The sequence below is a fragment of the Amphiprion ocellaris genome, chromosome 8 (assembly GCF_022539595.1).
Source record: "Amphiprion ocellaris isolate individual 3 ecotype Okinawa chromosome 8, ASM2253959v1, whole genome shotgun sequence".
NCBI lineage: Eukaryota > Metazoa > Chordata > Actinopteri > Pomacentridae > Amphiprion > Amphiprion ocellaris.
Window position 1 is genome coordinate 10,199,672 of NC_072773.1, and position 21,735 is coordinate 10,221,406.

The 21,735-nt window shown below is 42.1% G+C and overlaps 1 protein-coding gene across 1 annotated transcript in view; it reads right to left on the reverse strand.

The window, feature by feature from the left end:
- The window catches only part of skia (v-ski avian sarcoma viral oncogene homolog a), a 97,969-nt gene extending 83,890 nt beyond the window's left edge, over positions 1–14,079 (reverse strand). Inside the window, exon 1 of the mRNA XM_055013283.1 lies at positions 12,704–14,079. Coding sequence (XP_054869258.1) covers positions 12,704–13,609 — 906 coding nt within the window. The 5' untranslated portion in view covers positions 13,610–14,079. The remainder of the gene's footprint in view (positions 1–12,703) is intronic.
- Between the last annotated feature and the right edge of the window lie 7,656 nt (positions 14,080–21,735).

Genomic DNA, 21,735 nt, shown 5'->3' on the forward strand with positions numbered 1-21,735 from the left:
GCCCAGTGAGAAGGGTAGAGGTCACATGGAATAAGTCAGCTTGTCCGACCCCACCACCACCACACACTAGCAGCCGTGTATAAATTGCAGTAGGCTTCATATAAACACATATCTTATTGTTCAGGATAGCTGTGGCAGTGTTTCTTTGAAGGAAGATGCTGAAAATATTGTCTTTTTGCTCAGAAATGGTTACACACTCCACGCATTACCTTGTCTTAGAGATCTACAGTTACATTAATTATTTGCCAAGGGCTTCAAGGGGTCTATTTTCTGCTCTCTAGGAGTGAACCGAGTGTGCATGTGAGTGTGTGCATGTGTGTATGTGTGTGGGGTGGGAGTTATTTGTTGTTGGCCTTAATCACATAGTGTCTACATTACTACTACATTTACACCAGCATTCTCACTACTTTGCCGTTTTACAGCCCTTACATAGAGATATTTGAAATTGCTGCTGACCCTGTTTTAGTTTACAGAACTCCAGGGTTGTGTTTTAGTCTGACAGTATGACATACATACCCATGTTTGCCTTTTGATTGGGTCTGACCAGTCACTACGTGTCCTTCCTTGATTCATCACACCTCATGTGGTAGCTGTTTTGAAGAAAAAGTGATGATTTCCAATCTATGTTGTCCACCTCCATGACTGCCAAATGCTCATGTGTTACTTTCAGTACCAGTTCCACCTTGCCATGGGTCTAAGCAAGGAAATCTCTGGTATCACTTTTCCTCATTGCTGCTCTGACTCAGTATTTTCTACAAGCAAGTAACCACCCCTCTGCTTTCTGTTGACACAGTCATGCTCAGTGTACATGAATGGGTATGTGATGTGCATGTTCAGATGTATTAGTATGGAAGGAGATTCTTTCTGTAACTGTGTTAAAACACTGATCTGAACAGTGATTGTTTCCATTGTAAAACGCCATTTTAATACATATTAGTGTGGACATAGCCTAAAGCAGAGGAGCAAGTCTGGGCTTGGGGAAGGCTTCCTGAACCTGAGAAGCAGACATCCATGCCAGGAGGAGGGCTCCCCTTTCAACATATTGTTTTATTTAGCATCTGCATGGCCACTTCATTTGCCAAAGTGACACTGGAATGGATTAATTCTGGAGGTTGGTGACTTGGAAGGGAGGAATGGCCCAGCCTGGATGAAGGATGTTAACCACATTATAAGCGTTTGTTTCCAACATTTCATTCCTGAGGAGTAAACTGAGCCGCCTGCAACCTACCCCTTTACTACCCCTACCTAGAGGCCCAAGTTTGCTCATACACACAAGCACCGTCCACTTTGACTTCCTGACATGCTACTACAGCTGAGGTGTGACTGCAATTCACAGACTATGTTTCTGTTTGTGCCTTGGCAGCCTAAATGAAAGCTGTCTGATTCTGCTCTGTTTGCCTAAATGCTTCTCCCTTTGCACAGTTTTCTCTGCATGCCAGTCTGCACTTGGTTAAAGGAACCAGCCTAAACTTGCCCGCCACTGACTGATTTAACTTTAAACACAGTGCTCTCCCATCCCCAAAACTTCCTATTTGGTACAGTCATTCTAACAAGACCAAATCCTTCTTCAATTTTATCTTTCGATTGTGGCTTTACAGTACTTCCTATAAATGGCTGTTGTGATAAAACAGAAACGTTATAATAGTCAGCCAAAGTTCAGGACAAAGTTTCCTTGTTGGATCAATTGGGCAGGTCGGTTATCCTACTGATTAATGCAGTTTAACATTAACTCATCCTGCCTTAACAAAACTAAGAGCAGCTAGACATAACCATGAGTCAGAGCAGACTAAACAAAAGTAGAACTCAGAGGTGTTTCTACAACATGCTGTCAGGAAGACACGCCTTTTCTGAGAAAAGACCTGCAAGACAGTGCATCTATTTCAATGTCTGAGTGAATGGCTCATTCATAACTATGTTTTACTGCAGTAAATAGCGTGAAAACCTGCAGCTACTGGTGTATTCTTCTCAAAATCATTCAGCTCTGAAAACGAACTTTTTGAAGGCCCTATCATATTCCTCCAAATCTCTTATACTCTGCTGACATAAACAATTCCTCAGGTATGCAGTGAAGTTGAAGTTTGAGGCATATTTTCTGATTCTTTTACCCAAAGATGTGGTTTTAGTAATAAAGACCAGGAGTAAAAAGGATAGAATTTAAATGTCACTTTATTTTGAGTTGAGCCACTTTTAATGTATTTATCAATGTACACAGAGGTGACAAAAGGAACCGACAACCTTGGTCTAGCGAGTCTCAGAAGATCTTCATGGGAGCCAACAGGGAGAGTGATGGGAAGTAGTGTGCTACATCATCAAAGTATGTTTGTGAGTCAGGGGTAGCATGTTTGGGGTTTGTTCATTCAAACTATCTTTGCATTTCCCCTATGTACTTTTACGGTGGTTTGCATTTAAGAGAATCAATGGTACATGCTACCAAACAATTTTCTTAGTGCTATTGACCAAGCATATATTGCAGGTACATATCACTGTTGTTTTATCACCCAGCTCTATTTTGGACCTACACAGACTTATTTTTGGAGGAGGACTAAACAATAATGGCATTTGGTTGCACACAAAAAAAGCTGACTGAAGTTGTTTAAATCCCTTCAGGTGTAACAGATGTCGAGGGTAAGTGACAGATAGTTGTTTTTTGAATTTCCCAGTTAAATCCATGCCATCATTTTCTTCTAATTAAAATTGTAATTACGGTACTGGTCAGTAAAATCAGGATATTTTCATCAAATTGTTTGGCCAGCTGACAAAACTGAGGGCAAGCTTGATCACTGTTATATAGTTGTAGAGGTGAAATGATAAGTTGATCAACTGAAAAATAGTCGGTAGCTATTTTGATAATCATGGCTACCTCACTCTGTGTTTGTTTGTGCCAGACAGCGACGGCCATGACACTTCCAGGAAAGATGAACAAACAGACACAACCCTGAGGATGGAGGAGGGGAGGCAAACAATGAGCACTGGTCCATGACTCAGGCATTTTGGGAGCAGTGACCATCTAGCAATGGAGGGGGTGGGGATGGGATATTGCCTGTATCTGTTTCACAATCACAGATCCGCAGCTGATACCCACCACAGAGGAGGTGACAATGGTTAGCTGGCCACAGCCCCCACTCCCCAAAACACACACACACACGCGCGCACACACACACACACACACACACACACACACACACACACACACACACACACACACACACACACACACACACACACACACACACTACTACCATCATCTCATGCTCTCACAATACTTCACCAAGCTCTTGGGAGCTGCCCTTCCACATGGCTGAGGCCAAGCCAGTGTCACCCACCCCCTATCCCTTGAAGACACAAAGAGTTTTCTCAGGACCCAGCCTGCCTTCACAATAACAGAAAATACACCTCAAGCCCCTTCAGACTCTCATCTCAATGTCTGCCATTGGACAGGCTGCCAAATGCTTGTTTGGAGAGCTGACACACCATTATTTCAAAGAGGGCAGTGGAGTATTTAATGCAACCTCACACAAGACATTTGTGCTCTAAAGAAGAAAGGTGAAATCTCTCTGAACTAAGTTTGTACTGAAAGAAATTCAGCAGTGTTGGACACATCTAGAACAAACTGGCAACCTCTTCAGGATAAAAAAAGAATTCTTTTACTGCTGAAACACAATACAAGCTGACTGAAATATATAGCATACACTTGGTCATTACTGGTACAGAATTTCCTTGATTTTTGCCTTTTACCACACTGATGGTAAAGATGAACCAGATGGTAAAAACACTGCGGCCCAGTGATGGCGAAGGTTAATCCGCTTTCATTTTAGCCTTGTAGACAATGCACAGCATAGCTGTAAACTGCTGTAGTATATGCAATGGGAATTACCTCCGAGTTTCAGATAAGCATTTTCACAAAAATCTCTATTAATGTGTTCAGAATTAAATGATCGTGATGTATGTCCTGCCCAAAGCAGGTTGCCAATGGGATTTTTTTGAGAAGTAAGAAAGGATGTATGAAGTAAAAAGGTTTATTAATGGTATCACTCTGTACTCACAAAATTGGTTTGTTTTTTCAGCCCCACTGCTCAGATTATATGAAGATAAAGCTCTTCTGCATTGCTTCTTTGAAAATAAAAATCCATATCTCTCACTGTTATCAGCATCACATCCACTTTATGGAGAATTTGCAAAGCTGCTGAGTTAACTTGGCAGCTTCCTCCTTGGAGAAATTGTGCCGGTTCTATCAGCAATAAGATTAGCGCAGCTTATTATTAGCTTGAAAATCTCTGCATCGACTTTCTGTCTCTACCTGTCCCCAAACTGTGAGACGATACAGGAGACGCCCGAAGGAGATAACAGTCCACCTATGGATTGCTGTCCAAGCAGTCTGAGAGGGATCCCTGGGTCCTGACATGTTACTACAGGAGCATATTCTAGGCCATGCTTGGTTGATGCTGTGTTACGTGCTGCTGGTGCAGTTGAAGCAGACAAGGCTCTGAGTGTGTGTGTGTGTGTGTGTGTGTGTGTGTGTGTGTTGTGTGTGTGTGTGTGTGTGTGTGTGTGTGCGTTTGAACGTAATTCTGTCTGCTTCTGTATTCATTACAAGACTTAGGAGGCATTGTGGGGGTGGGCTCTGGGTGCTGTGTGGATGTCTGTGCTTATGTTTGTGTAGTTGTGTGTGTGGTTGGGTGCAGGGGCGGGGGGTGGGGGGGGTGGGGCTTCACTGTGGGAGACAGGCAGATGGGGATGGAAATGAGTAGGCAGGGAGCTCATGGTAATCTCCTCCTACAGCTCCTACAGCTGATCCAGGCACAAAACAAGCATGCACACATGCACTTGCATGACTGCAAATCATACACTTGACCAGCGCCATGCACAATCACACTTCAAATGAGGCTGAGGATGCCTTTGCAATTCAAATATTCCCATGAGTCTCACATGCAGATTTCGTGAGGTATGGCCAAAATCTTTCAACAAAATCTGAAATACAGTACCAGTCAAAACTTTGGACACACCTTCTCATTCAATGGTTTTATTTATTTGCATTATTTTCTACATTGTAGATTAATACTGAAGATTAACACTTTTTTATTTACAATATAATTACATACGCATTCTTTTTTAGTTTTGATGTATTCTATATTAATCTACAATGTATAAAATAATTAAATAAAAAACAATGAATGAGAAGGTGTGTCCAAACTTTTGACTGGTAGTGCACATTTGAGCATATCTGTCATGTAAAGATTCACTTAATTACGTTGTTGTGCGGGTGTATTGTGTGTGTGTGTGTGTGTGTAAGGCTAGCTGCTTCTGTCAGACAGCCATCTGCCCCGTGGGAGTTGCTCAGCAGCACGCGATAGGCCCACTGTTCTTCAAGAGAGGGTCACCTCTTCTTTTGGGAAGGGAAAGGTCATGTGATGCTGGCTGCTCTTAAAAATATGTGGGTGCAGGGAGGGTAAGTGAGGGGGGTGGGGGGTTAACTCCAGTGACAGACACTGCCGTCATAAACAAAGGGTGCTCCTGAGCTGACACAGCAAAAAGTAAACCCCTACTCCTGAATCCCATCATTCAGTCTCACAAGGAAAGCTTTCCAGTTCTAAACACATATTTTTCATCAGCTGGTCTAGTTGATTATCCTGTTCAACCTTAAATGACGTGACAGTTATTTGTAAATAGTGCAATGAAACCCTAACCCTAATGGTAACCCTTTCTTGCTGTTAAAAAAAATAAGTATAAACATTTCTAACCTTGAAAACTAGACATCATTTCACCTTCAAATCACTCACTAGTACACTGCATCAACTTCAAGGTTATTCTGACTCTTAACATTTGTTTCAGCCTCTTGTGGCCCACTGAGGTGCTAGCCTGATACCTGAGCATCCCCAGTAAACAAGCTTCAGGGTGGGTTAAAGGAGGCCAAAGGTGAGAGGATAGTGCTTGGGAATGTGCAGTTATGGCAATAGCTGGTCTTACAGTGCCATGTGTGTTGATGAATATTTCAAAGACCCTCTCATTAAAATAACATGCTGGACCTCACCGCCTACAGTAACCTACTATCAATATTGAATGGCCACAAAAAACAGACACAGTGTCGTTGGCAAGCTAACAGTCAGGCCAGACATCAAATTTCACCATCTGAAAAAGAAGGTGCTTCTTTTCCACGCAACACCTGGAGGAGGTCACTGGGTTCTTCCTTCCGTGCAGCTTGTGCAATAATCCCAATGAGATACGCTCAAGGTCCTTTGAAGACTTAAGAATAGCCACAGTAAGCTGAGAGTGCTTGTTGGTTTCATGCTTTATTGGAAGGCTATGAATATTCTGATGGGGATTTCACACAGTGAGAGGAAATAGTTTACTTCCACGCATGCTCCTGGCTCCTGAAATGAATATGCTCTGAGCTTTGCGTGTACCACTTTCCCAGACAACTTGCATGCATGGTTGCCTACAACAACATCAACATGGATTACTTGTTAGAGACTGTTTTTTCCCTCTATCTTCTTTGAATGGATGAGCAGATAGGTGGGAGGTAGCCCCAGAGAGCCTTATTTTACTGCACCTGCCTTTTGTCTCCTCCGGGCAAAGACTGACTTATAGCCAGCCAGTTCCAGGCAGGTATATTAATGCAATGTTCAGTTCTCCCTGCCTGGGCTCTTCATAAAGCACTCGGTGGGCTGCTCCATCCATTTGTCACATTAAACTGCTGCTGATGGATGGAGAAACCAGTGAAGTCAGAGGAGACGGGGGATGGGAGTGCTGCACAGGGGATGGAGAGTAGGCAATGGCTGGCAGTGAGGGCTTGAACTACCACTTTCCATCTCTTGCTCTCTACTGTGATTCTTCGTCTTTGACCAGACTTCTGCTTTTCATCAAAGATACCTGTAAATTTTTTAAGCTTCTTCTTCAGGGTTCACCAAATTAAAGACTTTTAATACCTTTTACAAAGAACTGTCATTCATTGTCAGCTGTTTTTTTCTGTCCCTCCTGTGAATAAAAAACAACTCTTCATGGTATAATTAATTAAAATTAACACAACCAGGACCCAGGTGAATTTTCATTTAGATTTTGGCTTAAATTCACAGTTACCCATGATGAAATGATAATGCTTAACAGTTCTTAATGTGTCTTCATGCTCCACAGGCACTTTTTTTCACTCCCAAAACGGTACTGAGGTTTGTTACTCAGCTCTAATGCAGTGGACTAAAAGAAGGCAATCATGGTACCTTGCAAAGGTTAGAAAATCTTGCAGCATTGCTTTGTATAGAACATTTGTTAGTTCTCAAGCAGCATTTTGAATGCAGCAATACACAGACACAAGGTGTTCCTGGATTGACACATCAACTGACAGTAACTTCAGAACTCCAGCCCATACTACTTTTTAGATGCTTTCTTGCCTAGTGCACAGTCAAATAGCAACTGGGAAAATGCCCTTTTGTTCACACAACTTTAAAGGCTTTGAAATAAACAGCTTCTGGCAGGGAGAAATGCTGTATGAAAACAATCACTGCACTTAATTCATTTTTCCACTGCTACTTCAATGGCAGTCTTTTGAAAAATTTTCCAGACAAATGCAGCAAGCTATACAACCTGTGACGCTCCTCCACTCTCCCTCCCTCGTTCCTGTGTGTTACAGTGCTCTCCTGTCTGCAGTTGTGGTGAAAACACAGACTGAGACAAATGTCTAAAGACACATCAAAACCACTGCATTGAATTTTCAACTCACAGTACTTTTGTTCCTCAAAGTTTTCATCAAAGAGACTCTGAGTGCAGTTTCTACTCACAGAGAAATTGTTCCAGCATGGATGAAAAAAGCAAAATAAACTTAGTTTTTGCAGGTAATTTTCAGTATAGAATAAGGACACTAAAAGAAGTATGGAAAAGTAGTAGCATATGCGGAAAGCAATTAGCAAAAGTTTCAGCACACAAAGTGACTTTCATTTGCATACTATTAAGGTTAAGAGCAATTACAGTCCAAATCAATAAAAAGGTGAAGCAGAACACTTTTTCTCAAAATGCATTTCATGCCTTGAGGTCCACCCAGAATATATATTAAGAGCTATATCATTGGTAATATAAAACAGAATTCATTTAAGGGCAATAGGCTGAATTTTCTATGTCATTCTGTCACTCTGAGCTCAAAAAGGTGAGTCTTCAGTCATACTTGACAAAAAGACACTTGAATGTTTTACAGCACTGACTGATGGTACATGTCCACAGGGGCGATTTTACATGCAAATGCCAATATCACACACTTGATAGGCATGTCACTAGGTGGTCACATGACAAGCATTTTCCCTTCAGTCCTGTAGAGGCTTTGGTCCAACGTGGTGGTTCGGTCACAAACTTTGTCCTCAATTATGAAAACAGTTCAGTGAAAAGTATTTCTGGAAACACTTAAGGAGAGGAATAAGCTATGCATTTGCTGAATGTATCCTCATTTTAGTTCAGCAGCAGCTAGTTTAGACGTTTTAACGAAAGCTTCGCGAATCGTCAAACCTTTGATTGATGACCCTCATTTGCATAAAGTTGAGGTCTAGGCTACTTTATGTTAATAAGGGGTGGGCAATTCAATGCCCCGTCCCTCAAAATGCAACACAACACTACCATAAAGCAGCGCAGGGCGTTTCACATAGATAAGGAATGGAAACTGTCAGATCCTGTGGACACATACCATGACTGTCCTCCATTAGAAACCTAGACTGGCAGCCCAGCCAGGCAGTAGAACTCATTACACAGGCCTAATTGAATTGGTGGCTCCTTACTTTTCATAGCACAGAGCACAATGTCTAAATTCTACTATTTGATAGGGGAGTCATCAAAGCAGCAAAAGGGGTATGGAATCTGTAAAAATACTTTTCTCTCACACCCACGCAATCAGGACAAATTTAAGCACTGCTGTGGACATTTGAAGCACTCACAATTTGCCAAACACTCCTAAAAAGAGAATGGAAATATTCGCTGAGCAGCCATTGAAATGCACAGCTACCAGCTGTTGTCCTGTCCACCGTGAGGACATGGCTGGCTGTCAGCAGGCTTCGCCAACACTGCGCCTTGCATATGAAACAGGACATGGCCTATATCCCCTCTGGGAGTTCACTTCCTCTGAGCCCCCACCATCACCACAGCCCCACCTCCCTCCTGAAACAAGCGGCCCCTTCAGCTGGAGGCCAGATATCCCAAGAAGGAGTGGGTGCTTTTCAGGGGCAGGGCTGGTTGTGGAAATAAAAGGGAAGTTTAAACCTCTGCATATTTGAGAATAGTCAAGTGTAATGCTGTTGCACAAATAAATTAAAACCCCACACAACTTCCATATTTACGGCTTAATGGTTTCGTGTTAAGGGTTGTCAGCTTTTCTGTCAGCCTTCTCCACATTAAGCCACAGGATAACACATGGAAACAGCCTGCAAGAATGTGCTGTGTGTCAGCACAGTAGCACAGCATATGTGGAGCATAAACACAAAAAGCTTCTATCCTGCTTTATTGTTCTCACTGGATTTGTTATACACATTTATCTCTAAACAATCACTTCCCACCAGTACAGCAGAAAAATGAACCATGAGGAGGAAATCTGGATTTCCATTGCTATTTTCAGCAGTAGCCAGTGGAGTCGTGCTTAACTGTATGGACATGCCTGCACCGAGACATGTGCCATTCAAGTCTACTCAAGAGTGTCTTCGTGTAACAGTTGTTTCAAACAAATTCACCCCTCAGAGGGAGTGGCCTCAAATGGAAAGGTCTGGAATGTAAGCACAGGCTGACTAAATTGAATGAATCAGAACCCTTTTATAAATAAATAAATAAATAAATAAGAGTTCAATTCCATAACTTCAACTGAAAAAAACTGCTTTATTTCCAAAACTGAAAAAGTTGCTGAAAACACAGACTATGTAGAAACAAGATCTTCGCCATTTAGGAAGGTACCAAAAAAGAAAAACTCTGACAATAACTTGCTGATTTTGAACCAAGCTCGAGCTGGCTCGACACCCCCACCCCCACTCACTTTGTCATATCTCTCTGAAACAGATGGATTGTGTAGAAATCACATCATCTTGAGGGCGAATTATAAAGTTAGAAACATACTAAATCTGCAGCCACAATCCTTATCTAAACATCCTGATGCGGAAAGCCACTGATTATGTGCGCCACCCACATGTATACCAGCCAGAAACCGAAAAAATTGCAGCTAAGAGCTGGCATGAGCAAGTCGGAGAAGTGCTCCACACCCAGCATATAAACTAATTTAAACACTTCAATAGTTTACTGCCTTTGTTCATGTTGTTTACAATCAACACTGTGGCTCACATCCTCCAAGATAAGAAAGGAGAATAAACTGCAAATTAACACTTCTTCCACAACTGCAGTAAAGCTGTAAAAAGTGAAGACATATTTTTACTCAAACGGCCTATGATTCAGATATATGCATGTGAGTGTCTGGGAGGGAAACTTTCAAAAGAGCGTCTGCAAGAAGGGAAATGTAGCAATATCATTTCCTGCGTCTGTCTGCATGCGAGACTGCTGCAAAAACTTTGGCAACAGCCTCATTAATATTCACAGAACCACCCGGTTCCTCCGTTGACAGCATGCAGATGATGGCATTTTCTGCTGTGTTGAAAGGCAGAAGGCAGCATGACTAGCACTTTGCCTCACATCCTCCAAGAACATTTTCAGAGTTCCTTGACTGTACTGAAATGTGCTGACAAAAGAGAGCTCTGTTGTCATAAGTTTAGTAATATTCCTCAACTCACACCCAGCATGTATTCCCCCATTAGCGTTGCTTGAAACAGGGTGCTTGAGGGGAAAAAAAGGAGGAGTTGAATTAAAAGCTGGGTAGAGGCTCAAATGAGCCTTGGGCTTAACACTTGGGTGCCCCATCTGCACTTATAAAAACAGAAGAGGCCCCTGAAAGTGGAGGTCCTTGAGGTGTGCCCACTCGAGTCTGAATAAAAGTGTGTGCCAAGAGTGGGTATTCACCATGCATGGCAGGACTTTGGCACTCTTCAGGACTTCAAGGGTCTCCCTGATTTCTCTTTCTTTGGCAGATTCTTCTGAAAGAAGCCCCAGTAGAGAAGTGGAGGGAAGCTGCTTGTAAACACTTTGCAGTTGCTTTCTGTCCCTCATCAACAAGTCTGCTGCCCTCAGAGGTTCACTGTGGTTTCAGTCAGATGGGAGGAAAAAGTTGGCAAGGGGGGCGGATTAGAGTGAATGTGTGTATGTCAGAGGTGGGTGGCTGGCCTAGGGTCAGTGGATGTTTTTTAGAGGGGGGGTTCTGATGTTTGGTGAATGCTCTCCTTTGTTGGGATCATATTATGTTTCCACCACAATACTTCTAAACCCTGCTTCATCAGCTCCATTCATGTGTAACAGTTCATGCAAATGGCTGCACTAGCCCTTTTTTTCCTAAGGGTGGGGTGGGGGTGGGATTCTTTTTATCAGTCTGCCACCCAACCACTCTCTCTGTAAAATCTTCCCTGCACACCAAAGTGAAGATTATAATTCCTGCATACAGTTTTAAAGTCAGTTAGCCTTACAAAGTGGAGCTGCGGAAATCAGATTTGATGCCTAGACTCATTTCCTTCAATTGGAATTTGTGTACCTGATCACAAAATCCACAGGAAATACGCACAGCCAAAACCTACTCAAACACTCTAATTCTGATTATTCAAACATTTCAGAAGTATCTCAAGTGAAAAGAGAATCTGAGAATGTGGACACGAATAAGAGAAAAACAAGAAAAGTCAAAACTGATAGCCGTGCTGATTAAACCTGCAGGAAGCCAGACACGTGACATTCAGACAAACATTACATACATTTAATGACACAAGTCTCAGAGGCTAACAGAACAAGGAATACAAATACGAACATGTCTATGTCTTCCCATTTGCAACACACACATACAGCCAATAAGTGTATGTCCCACTGAAGAGTGTGTGCCTGATAGAGAAAGCTGAAGAAGGGAAAGTAATTATATCCAGACATGCATCTGAATATCTGTTTAATCTACACTATGACCCATTCCCCCAGAACGGTGGTTGACAATTTCCCATTGAGCCATTTGTGGGTAAATGAGATTGTATTTACTGTACATACCAATAAAAGTGAGTATAAAGGTGTTTCAAGGGGGGAATAATGGCTTTATTGCTACCTGAGGCATTTTGTTGTCACTGCTAGATGAGGCCCAATTAGCAACAATATGGCAATGATAATCAAATACTGACTTTAGGTAAACACAAGACACATCACATAGAAATCCAAATGTTTCAGCATCAGGGGAATTTTGGAAATGTGGAAGTTGATAGAATTAACTACTTAAAATGCTATTTTTATCTGGGATGCATTTCAAGTTAAGGACTCTCTAGTAGACAACTGGGATTCCCAGAACTGAATCTTAAAACAGATACAATAGTGAAATTTTGCTGGAGACACCCTTCTGTCCCATGTCGATTCTAGGGTGCCACACTACATTTTATGGAGCATCCTGCTAAATGTGAATCTGAATGTGTGGATTAAACTGTATCTACACGAAACCTTCAAACAAGCTCTGTGGTATTAAAGGGGGAGTAGAATATTAAGCATGTAAGTAATTATGGCAGGAAAGTATAATAAAGTAACAACTAAAAGCGCTGCAATGCATGAATGATTTTAAGCATAATGTCTTCACAAACGGCAATTTATATAGAAAATAAATAAACCAAAGCTCCATGGAGGATCAGCTCACCCTGGATGATGCTTTCCTCTTGTACTTGTTGGCGAAGTCAAATTTCTCCTTGATCTCGTCCAGGAGCTGCTCCAGACGAGTCTTCTCCTCTTTCCCTGTGTAATCCTGGCCCAGGAGGATGTACGCCCTCCAGTTGGCCGAGTCGAAGCCCCAGTGGCAAGTTCTGTTCTCCTGCGCCTTGTGGCTGTGCACCACGAACTTGTGGGTCGGGTACATGAGTCTGCAGTCCATGCACTGGACGCACGCTGCGTTTGGGCTGGTGTATAGCTCCGGCACGAACAAACCCTTGCACTTGCCAAAGCACTCGTGGTAGACTTTGAAGCTCCTATCGGTAAACTGCAGCTCCAGCGTGCCTCCGTTCAGCTCCTTCTTGCAGCGCGGCGGGTAGGCGCCTCCGTAGATCAGGGCGTTGCAGAGCCGCTCAGCGTCCGTCTTGGTGATGAGGCCGCAGGACGGCGCCGAGAAGGGCAGGATCCCCATGACTTTGAGGATCTCAAGCTGGTCCGCCGTGCAACGGGAGCAGTAGATGTGCAGCTCGTCGCACACTGAGTTGATCTGCTGCAGGGTGAAGTCCCGCAGCACCGTGTTGAGAATCTGCGGCAGGCACAGTCGCTTCTCCCCGCCGACCACGAAGCATGAGATGGTCTCGCCTTCCAGCACCGTTTCGCACCTCTCCGTGGAGCGGTCCGACGGGATGAACAGCGGGCCCGGCATCACGGGGGGCGGCAGATGCTGCAGAACCGGCTCGGGCTCCTTACCGTCCTTCTTGAAGAGCAGCTCATGTTGCCACCGGGCAGAGAAAGCCGCAGGTCCGCCCAGAGAGCTCATAGAGCTGAGGTGAAACTGCTTGAGAGTTTGTTGCAGTCCCGGATGAGGCTGGAAGCTCTGCCGACTTACAGTCTCCATGCTTTTCCTGCAACTTTAGAAGCGTAAATCCTTCTTGTTGTCGACCGGGAATCACAAGTATCTATCCGTTCCTGAACCTGGTAAATCCGCGGTGTCCCAGAATTGACCAAAATTGCGAAGCGCTTCATCAAATATCCAGGAAAAAGTCCCAGACGTGAGTTTACAGTTTTATTCCTGCGACTACAGAGTGTACACCGGCCAGTCGCTCCCTGTAGCGGGTCGCCGACTGTCCATATCTGAAAAGACGACTTTCCAAACTCAGAAGAAGCGAAAAGTTCCGTTTGTCGAATTCCAAAACAAAGTAGGCGAAAATGAACCAAAAGCGGGAGGTGAGAATCGATACAGCGCGATAAAAAAAATCCTTATTTGAGGTTCTTTCCGCTGTCGAGGACTGCAGCGATCCGCTCCGTCTGCCCCCGCAGTTCACTCTGACTGTATGGAGATGAGAAGTCTGAGAGCCAGCCTGCTTGCGCGCTCACTCTCTCTCTCCTCACAGTCTGTGGGCTCTCTCTCCCCCTCGCGCTCCGTCTAGGTCTCTCGCGCGCGCTCTCTCACGCGCCCCCTCCCTCTGTGTTTGTGTGTCTGGCTCAGTCATTGAATCCCAGCCAGGAATGTGAGTGACTCTGCAGGCAGGCCGGGCTCTTCCAGGAACAAGCCGTCACCCCCCCGCGCACTCACACACACATGCGCGCGCGCACACACACTGCCCTGCCCTGCAGAGAGCACAGAAAAAGAAACCGAAGCGAACGGAGCAGAGGAGACGGACGCTGCGTTCATGTCATATGGGGAAAACACTTTGTTTACTGTAAGCCTGCTTACAGTAGAAATTAAATAAATACGTGTACTTTACTCAAGTGTTTCCAATTTATGCTGCTTTATCCCTGTACTTCAGTGGAATTAAGACGAAAACGCTGTACTTTTTTTTTTACTATATTCACTTGAGAGACTCGCAGATGACGATTTACATACGAGACCTAAAAGTATGAAATAGAACATACACTGCCTTCGATCAAGCTGCATTTAATATTACTTTCTGTTAGATGCATAGTATTAGAATAGTAAAATAAAAGCGACATTCTGCCTGATGAGTACGTCACAATTGCTTTTTACTATATGATGCTAACACGAAATGAATTAATGACTAAGACTGGGAGCCCAGTTTTATGCAATTTCGTAAAAGTGGTGGCATTTTTTTGATTTTGAAAATAACTTTTAAGTTATTACTGACACCTCTATTGAATGCATGATTTTACTGGACTGATGTTTCTAACACATTGGTCCTTGCACTATATCTGTATATGTCGATAAACCTCGCATATCTGACATAAATGCCCAGTATACTATGAAAACGAGTGTTTAGTACAAAAACTGACTGGTTTCAAAATCAGTTAAGCTTTGACTACCGGTGCTGCGTTCAGGCTTTATGGGAAATTGCACATCTAATTTTGGGAAGAATGCATCGCTGACTTAAACACATATCTCCACAGTTCTTTTCTGTCATAAGATCAACATGGAGTTTTCCACTTGTGACTGCAGTTGTGTTGCCGTCATAACTGAAAGCGGAGGTGAACGGGGGGATGGGGATATCCATATTTCCCACCTTTCCCATAGGTCCCGAACGCAGCAGGAGAATAGAGAGCGTTTATGTGAATCATTTGGTTCACGGCTGCGGAATAAAAAAAAAAGTCGAAAGAGGATGGGTGGTGCTTTGCGAGACATGACAAATTTAGCTGTGGAAGAGGAAACGCAAATTACGCTACTGACTGCGGTTTATTTATTTTCCCTTCTGCTTGAATGTGTTAAAAAATGGTTGGCAAGAGGCGGCGAATAAACAAGTTTCATGGATTGGAGACCTTGAGAAACAGTCTTGCTAATGAAATGACACGAGCATATTTTTATGTATTTATTCGTTTTTGTTCTTCACGGCTATCAGAAAATGTTAGTGAACAGCCGAACTAGTCCAAGGGAAGAGTATACACTTCAGTGTAATTTATGAGTTTTTATAAACATTTGATCTTTTAATAAATGTGATGCCTACAAATCTACAAAGAAATCAATATTTAAAATCTATAGATAACAGATCATTTCTTATCATTTGTGTGTATATATCCGGAGGATACACAGAATTGTTTCTAAAGTTGACTTATGCACAGGAAATCCCAGCTTTCTCATTTCATTCCTCAGAATTTTAATGTTGGAGAACAGAGGTGACAATAAAGAAGTACAATTACTGACTAATAATCCTGTCTTATTACATCAACCTGTGTGTGTCATGTGTCCAGAGTAAGTTCAACTCCAGTGCTGATGGAGCAGTTTGCTGTTCACGTGGCGTCCCCTAGCCAAACCCTGCTGTAACTGCAACATGGCAGCAGCAGGGGTGGGGGAGTGTGGGGGTAAAACCTGAAATTATCCTCCACTATAGGCCAGCAGAGAATGAGGGAAATATTGAAGGTTCTATTTTTGTGAATATACATGTGAAAATACCATATGTTCCAATTAAATAAGAATCTATGTGCAACAAGTTGAAATAAAGCTTTGGGTTGATTAATCTTTTGGCTCCAGGCAAACTGTTTTTGTTGGGCCACTCCTACTGTTCATTCATTATTACCTCAAGTAGCTCAAAACTAACCAGCATTCCAGTGTTGAAATGGTTTATTGTTTAATCACAATCACAGAATGCAGCCTATAAGACCAAGAAAAGACAACATTAATTCTACTTTACAATAATGTTAGAACCAGATTTAAGCACTTCGTTGTTCTAATGAATTCAGTTTATTCGCAATGCAGCTGGTCAGTTCATGGTCAGATTAGCCTAGCGGAACATGTTTAATCAGTGTTAACGACAAAGTGTAGTTTTAGAGGACGTTTCGGCTGGAGCAATTCAGCAAGATTTGTTGTTGACAGTTCAGAGGCCAACTCTAGAACCCATGTTTAGTGGTGTATCTGGTAATACAGCCAAAGGCATCAATAATAAACAGAATGTAGTGTAGTATTTCCAAAGATGTATTACCTACTCCTGCAGTTGTTCAGTTAAAATCTTCAAGTCTGAGGTGAAAAACGTGATTTTTAAATACAATCTATATCTTCCCAGTATATTATAATAATCCCATAGTGTATTCAGCAGTATTGCATAGCGGTCAGTGATTATTCCAGTGCTGGACCCACAGTGCTGGGCTCTATCCCATTCAGGCAGATATGTCACCATTCCTCAAGGGACCAGAGCCTCTGCTGGTCTTAATCAGTTGTCCTGAAGCCATTCTTTCACTCAGGGTTGAGCACCGGCAGCTGGACTTGGGCCTGCAGTGCTACACTGGCATTCTGTTTCACTGTCTGTGTGTATACAATAAGTAATATGGATACAAGTGAGATCAAAAGTTTGTGCTTTCTTTAGGCTTCTTGTCCTATTAAGGCCAGAGCTGTTAGACAGTGGCAAGTGCATGCCAAGCCTTGTTTTCAATGATTCATAATGTTGCCAGCGTGCAGTGCTTGTCCTCCTGCTCTCTCCTCTTTTTCCCCCATGACCTTATCTGTGCTCATCATTTACTTATACATTTTCTTTCTTGCCCTTTTTTCTCCTTGTGGTTTTGAAATTCTTATTTGTTTTTGGAGAGTTGTAGAGTCTGATGCATGACCCACACTATCTGCTGCTCATGTTGGACATGAAAGTCTTGCTGAGTGTGGTGGCCATAGTTCATAGTCTTCTCTTTTTCTTCATCACAGCAAACATTGCATTGAATTTAAAGCTACTTTTTCATTCCACAGTCTGGAAAATAAATCAGTACTTCCACTGATCAAACACACAGCCAACTGTCAGATATTTATTTTTAGGATACAATCAAAACAACCAGAGTTGAAGATGAAATGACATCAGTAATAAAAGGCCTGTGAAAGGCAATGATGAGAGACAAAACAATATCAACCAATATAAATAAATGTAAAACATGGAAAAAGATACAAATTGTAAAATATTTATCTAAATAGAAAACAGCTAAAATAAAATCTACAAGCCAATAAAGACACCCACAGGCTATTAAAAACATGTTAGTCTTGAGTTTTGACTTAAATGTCAGTAAAGGAATAACACCTAATACAATGGAAGTCTATTCCAAAGCATTGGTTCATTTACTGGAAAGACATGATGCCACTACTCACTGTCCTTGACCATGGAACAGACAAAACTAATGCACTTGAGTGATATTTTTTTTTATATATATAAACAAACCATCTGTGTTTCAGTCAGCTCTTTTATCATCCAGCCTTTCACAACCTGGAGGCACTCAAAGAAGGACTGAACTGAATTTGTAACCCCCAGTCTCAGTGGAAGATATAATTGAGTGTTATCAGTGTAACAACTACGAGACAGTGGGCTTTGTGAAGAAGGAGCCCAAAGAGAGCATATACAAGGCAATTTTAACTAACTATCTGTTAGGTAGGAAGACTGCACAGTAGCTCGGTGGTTAGCACTGTCAACTCACAGCTAGAAGATCCCCGGTTCCCATTCCATCCCACCCTGCGCGTAGGATCTTTTTGTGAGGAGTTTGCATGCATGGTTTTCAACGGGTCCTCTGGCTTCCTCCCACAGGTTAAAAATATGCGGTTAATTGATGATTCTAAGTTACCCATAGGTGTGAAAGTGAGTGCTGGTTTGTTTATGTGTAGCCCTGTGATAGACCGGTGACCTGTCCAGGGTGTCCCCTGCCTTCACCCTAAGTCAGCTGGGATAGACTCCAGCCCCCCTACGACCCTCATGAATAAAAAGCAGTGTATAGATAATGGACGGATGTTAGGTAGGAGGGAAATCATTCGAGGGTAATGCTGTGTCAACTTGCATCTTGATAATGGAAGGACAGAATGATCAGCTGTACCAAAAGCAGGCCTGAAGTCTAAAAGACTTCAGTCAGAAACAGAATTGTCTTTATTGCCAAGTTTGTACACACAACGAAAAGGGTTTTTGTATTTTGAAGCATGACAATGAGGATAAAGTAAAAGCAAGTACTGTAAGTCAAGACACACCAAGAATATTTAAAATGTGTCTGTTTTAAAATGAAGGAGTTGAGCATGTTTTGAAAGGATGTGTAACATATGAACCATGCAATGTATGTGTGCATGTGTAAATGTTTTCAGTATTAAGTACAACAAATGTGAATGGTGCAACAATAATAGTTCAGAAAACTGTGTGTTGTGCATTCCCTGAGAAAGGTGGGGCTACTTTATATTAATGTAATGTGCAGTGTCATTGGGCTATGATAGGAATCCATTATAGGCAGAGGTCCTCGCCCTTGTTGATGAGGCGTAAAGTTTGGTTCTAATAGACTCACAGCCTCCTACTGGAGAGGAGTGTCACAGAAACTTTGTACCTGGGGTGGGATGCATTGACACAATCTGTCCTGCCCACCCCAGGGTTCTGAGGGTGTACAGGTTTGGGAGAGATGATAGATTGCAGTCAGTCAAACCTCTAAGTAGAATGAACTACACACTGCAGTCTGACTTTTACAAAAATTCTTGGAAGCCTACTGAGTTTTCACTGTCTAAAGGTTTCACTTGTTGTTAGACCAACTGGCAGATTCTTTGGTTGAAGCCTAGCTTTTAGGTATTCAAGTGGTCATTTCTCTTCAATGAAGTGCCAGTAAACACAATGTAATGCTGAGAATGTATAAATAAATGTCTTTTAAACTCTTTGAGTCTTAACCTCTCTTTCACAGCAGCAAGGCAGAACTGGACAAGTTCTAACGGTATGTGGTTAAAGTGCTGACCGGGAACCTCTTTCCTAAAATCATTCCAAGAAGGAAAGCCAACTACATCATCTATGTTAGTGAACAAGATACAAAATGTTTATACTAAGCTAAAGTCAATGCTGATGCTGTGATTGTGGCTGTAGCTTTAGCTGTGCTGTGGTTGACTGCTTCACAAGAACTACAAAACAGGTAAAAAAAAAAAAAAAAAAAAATCAAACTGCTTAATTGCATTAATGCTAGTTAAGTTACCCTAATGAATTTTGTAAACCCCATTTTGATTTTCTAACATAAGTTATATGATATGTCTTATATATTAATATAACCTCATACTGGCAGATACAGATTCAAAAGCTATTATTTTAGATTTCCTGTAAGGTCTGCGACAATGATTAACAATCATCTGAAAAGGTATACAGTTACGGTTTAGAATTCAGTGGATGTCTGGCGGGGGAACCCGGAGAAGACCCACAGGGAGAACATGCAAACTCCATAAACTGGGATGCAAACCAAAGCAGCAGTGCTAACTACCGCACTACCATGCTGCCCCCTAACAAGATCACTTTCCTGGAATTATGCAGAAAACCTAGAATCAAAACGTCATCACTGAAATACAACACGGGTGACTGCAATGCTTGGGCCACATGTCTCAGGCAGATTTAACTCCAAAAGTTGTACTGAGGTGGAGTTCTCCAGGTAAATAGAAGTCTATAGAAATGGCACTATGGAAGTCAAACTAATCAAGTTGAACTTAACCTGGATGAGGGTTTTAAATGTTACCAAGAAGTGGGATCAATAGATGGAGTTTATTATGGCTTAATGTGTCAAAAGCCACTCTTTAAACTGACCACAATCTATCAGGACACCTGAAAGATGTTCTATTGAGGTTTTCATCACTCAACAAACAACGCTGAGTGGAACTTTCAAAACTATTGGTGTGTTTCTTTAACTTACAGAATTATCGGCTGCTTCTGAGGCGTGCTCTGCTGTCACCATGACAGCAGAGCACAACACAGCATCATGTGGGATGGGTGACATAATGTTTCTTTCCAGGCGCCGGGTTGCTTTTTCCCAGTCGCACTATGTACCACAGGCCTGGCCCACTGCTCTGCTTTTGTGTGTCTTCCCTGCTTGTGGTTGAGGTAGAAAAAACTGACTGACCAAAGTCAGCAGTTCAGCAGAAGTCCTTCTGCAATCCTCATCTTATCGGACCCCAACTCCAAAAATGAAAACCCCCCAAAAAACTGTCACCTTATTTCAAAGTAGTAGGTTTTCCCATATTGCTCTTTTCTATTCTTGTAAATAATGCACTTCTCTTCCCTCTCTTTTCCTTTTCTCCCATTCAGTCCAGGTTTCCCTTGTCTTTTTCCACTGCATAATTGTAGCCACTCTCCATTGGTCCCTCTGTTCTGGCCAAAAGCTTAAAAAGTTCAGAAAGTCCCACCATTATTATATGACTTCAACTTTCCACTTTATGTGTGTCCTTGCAGAGAGAACAAAGTATTGTCATTACCGTTAGCATACTTGCATGATGTAACATTCTTTACAGTGCAGTGAGTAGAAATCCTTGTGCAAGACTGACAAAATACTTGAATGTATTAAAAGCGAAAGCTATTGTGGACAGTAAAAAGCTGTTTATTATGTTATTTTATTCTTAAAGTCAAAACCAAAGAGAGAGAAGTGATTGCAATACAACATGCAAACAGTTCTGGACATACTGTCCAATAATTCTGTGGAGAGAAGAATGAACAGATACAGTTTTCTTGGCTAATCACTGGATGATGTTTTGCCTTTCATTTAGTTTAGTTCCTCAAGTGTGGGCTCTAATAAATATAGCTGACTATAATACTGAAATGACGCATAATCCCCCTTTATTTTCCATGGGGTAATCCATTCTTGCATGTTGCTGCTGAGTTTCTAAAAATCAGCCTCACACATGTTAATGGAATGGAGTGCGTGATAGTTCAGATTTGTTCGCCTTTTTGTGACTCCTTGTGTTCCACTCTGCATGCCATAAAAACTGGTATAACAAGTAAAAACTGACCCTAAGGAGATTAGCAAAATGGCAATTTAGTCAGATCATTTCTGCTTTGTAGAACTCCTTGTTTTCCATGAATCTCTGCAACAGTGGTGGAGTGTGCAAAGTTGACACATTAAAAGTAAAAATAGCCACATTATTGGAAAATACATCAGGTTGAAATAAACCAGAACTATCCTTAAATATGGATGGCTGATGTTTAAATCTAGTTTTAACCTAATGATCATCATTTAATAACTTTACACGACCTCAGGCATATGAGTTCTGTAAAGTGTCTTGAGACAATTTGAATTGTAACTTGCGCTATATAAATAAAATTGAATTGAATTGTCCTTTCATAATCTATAGCTTCAGCC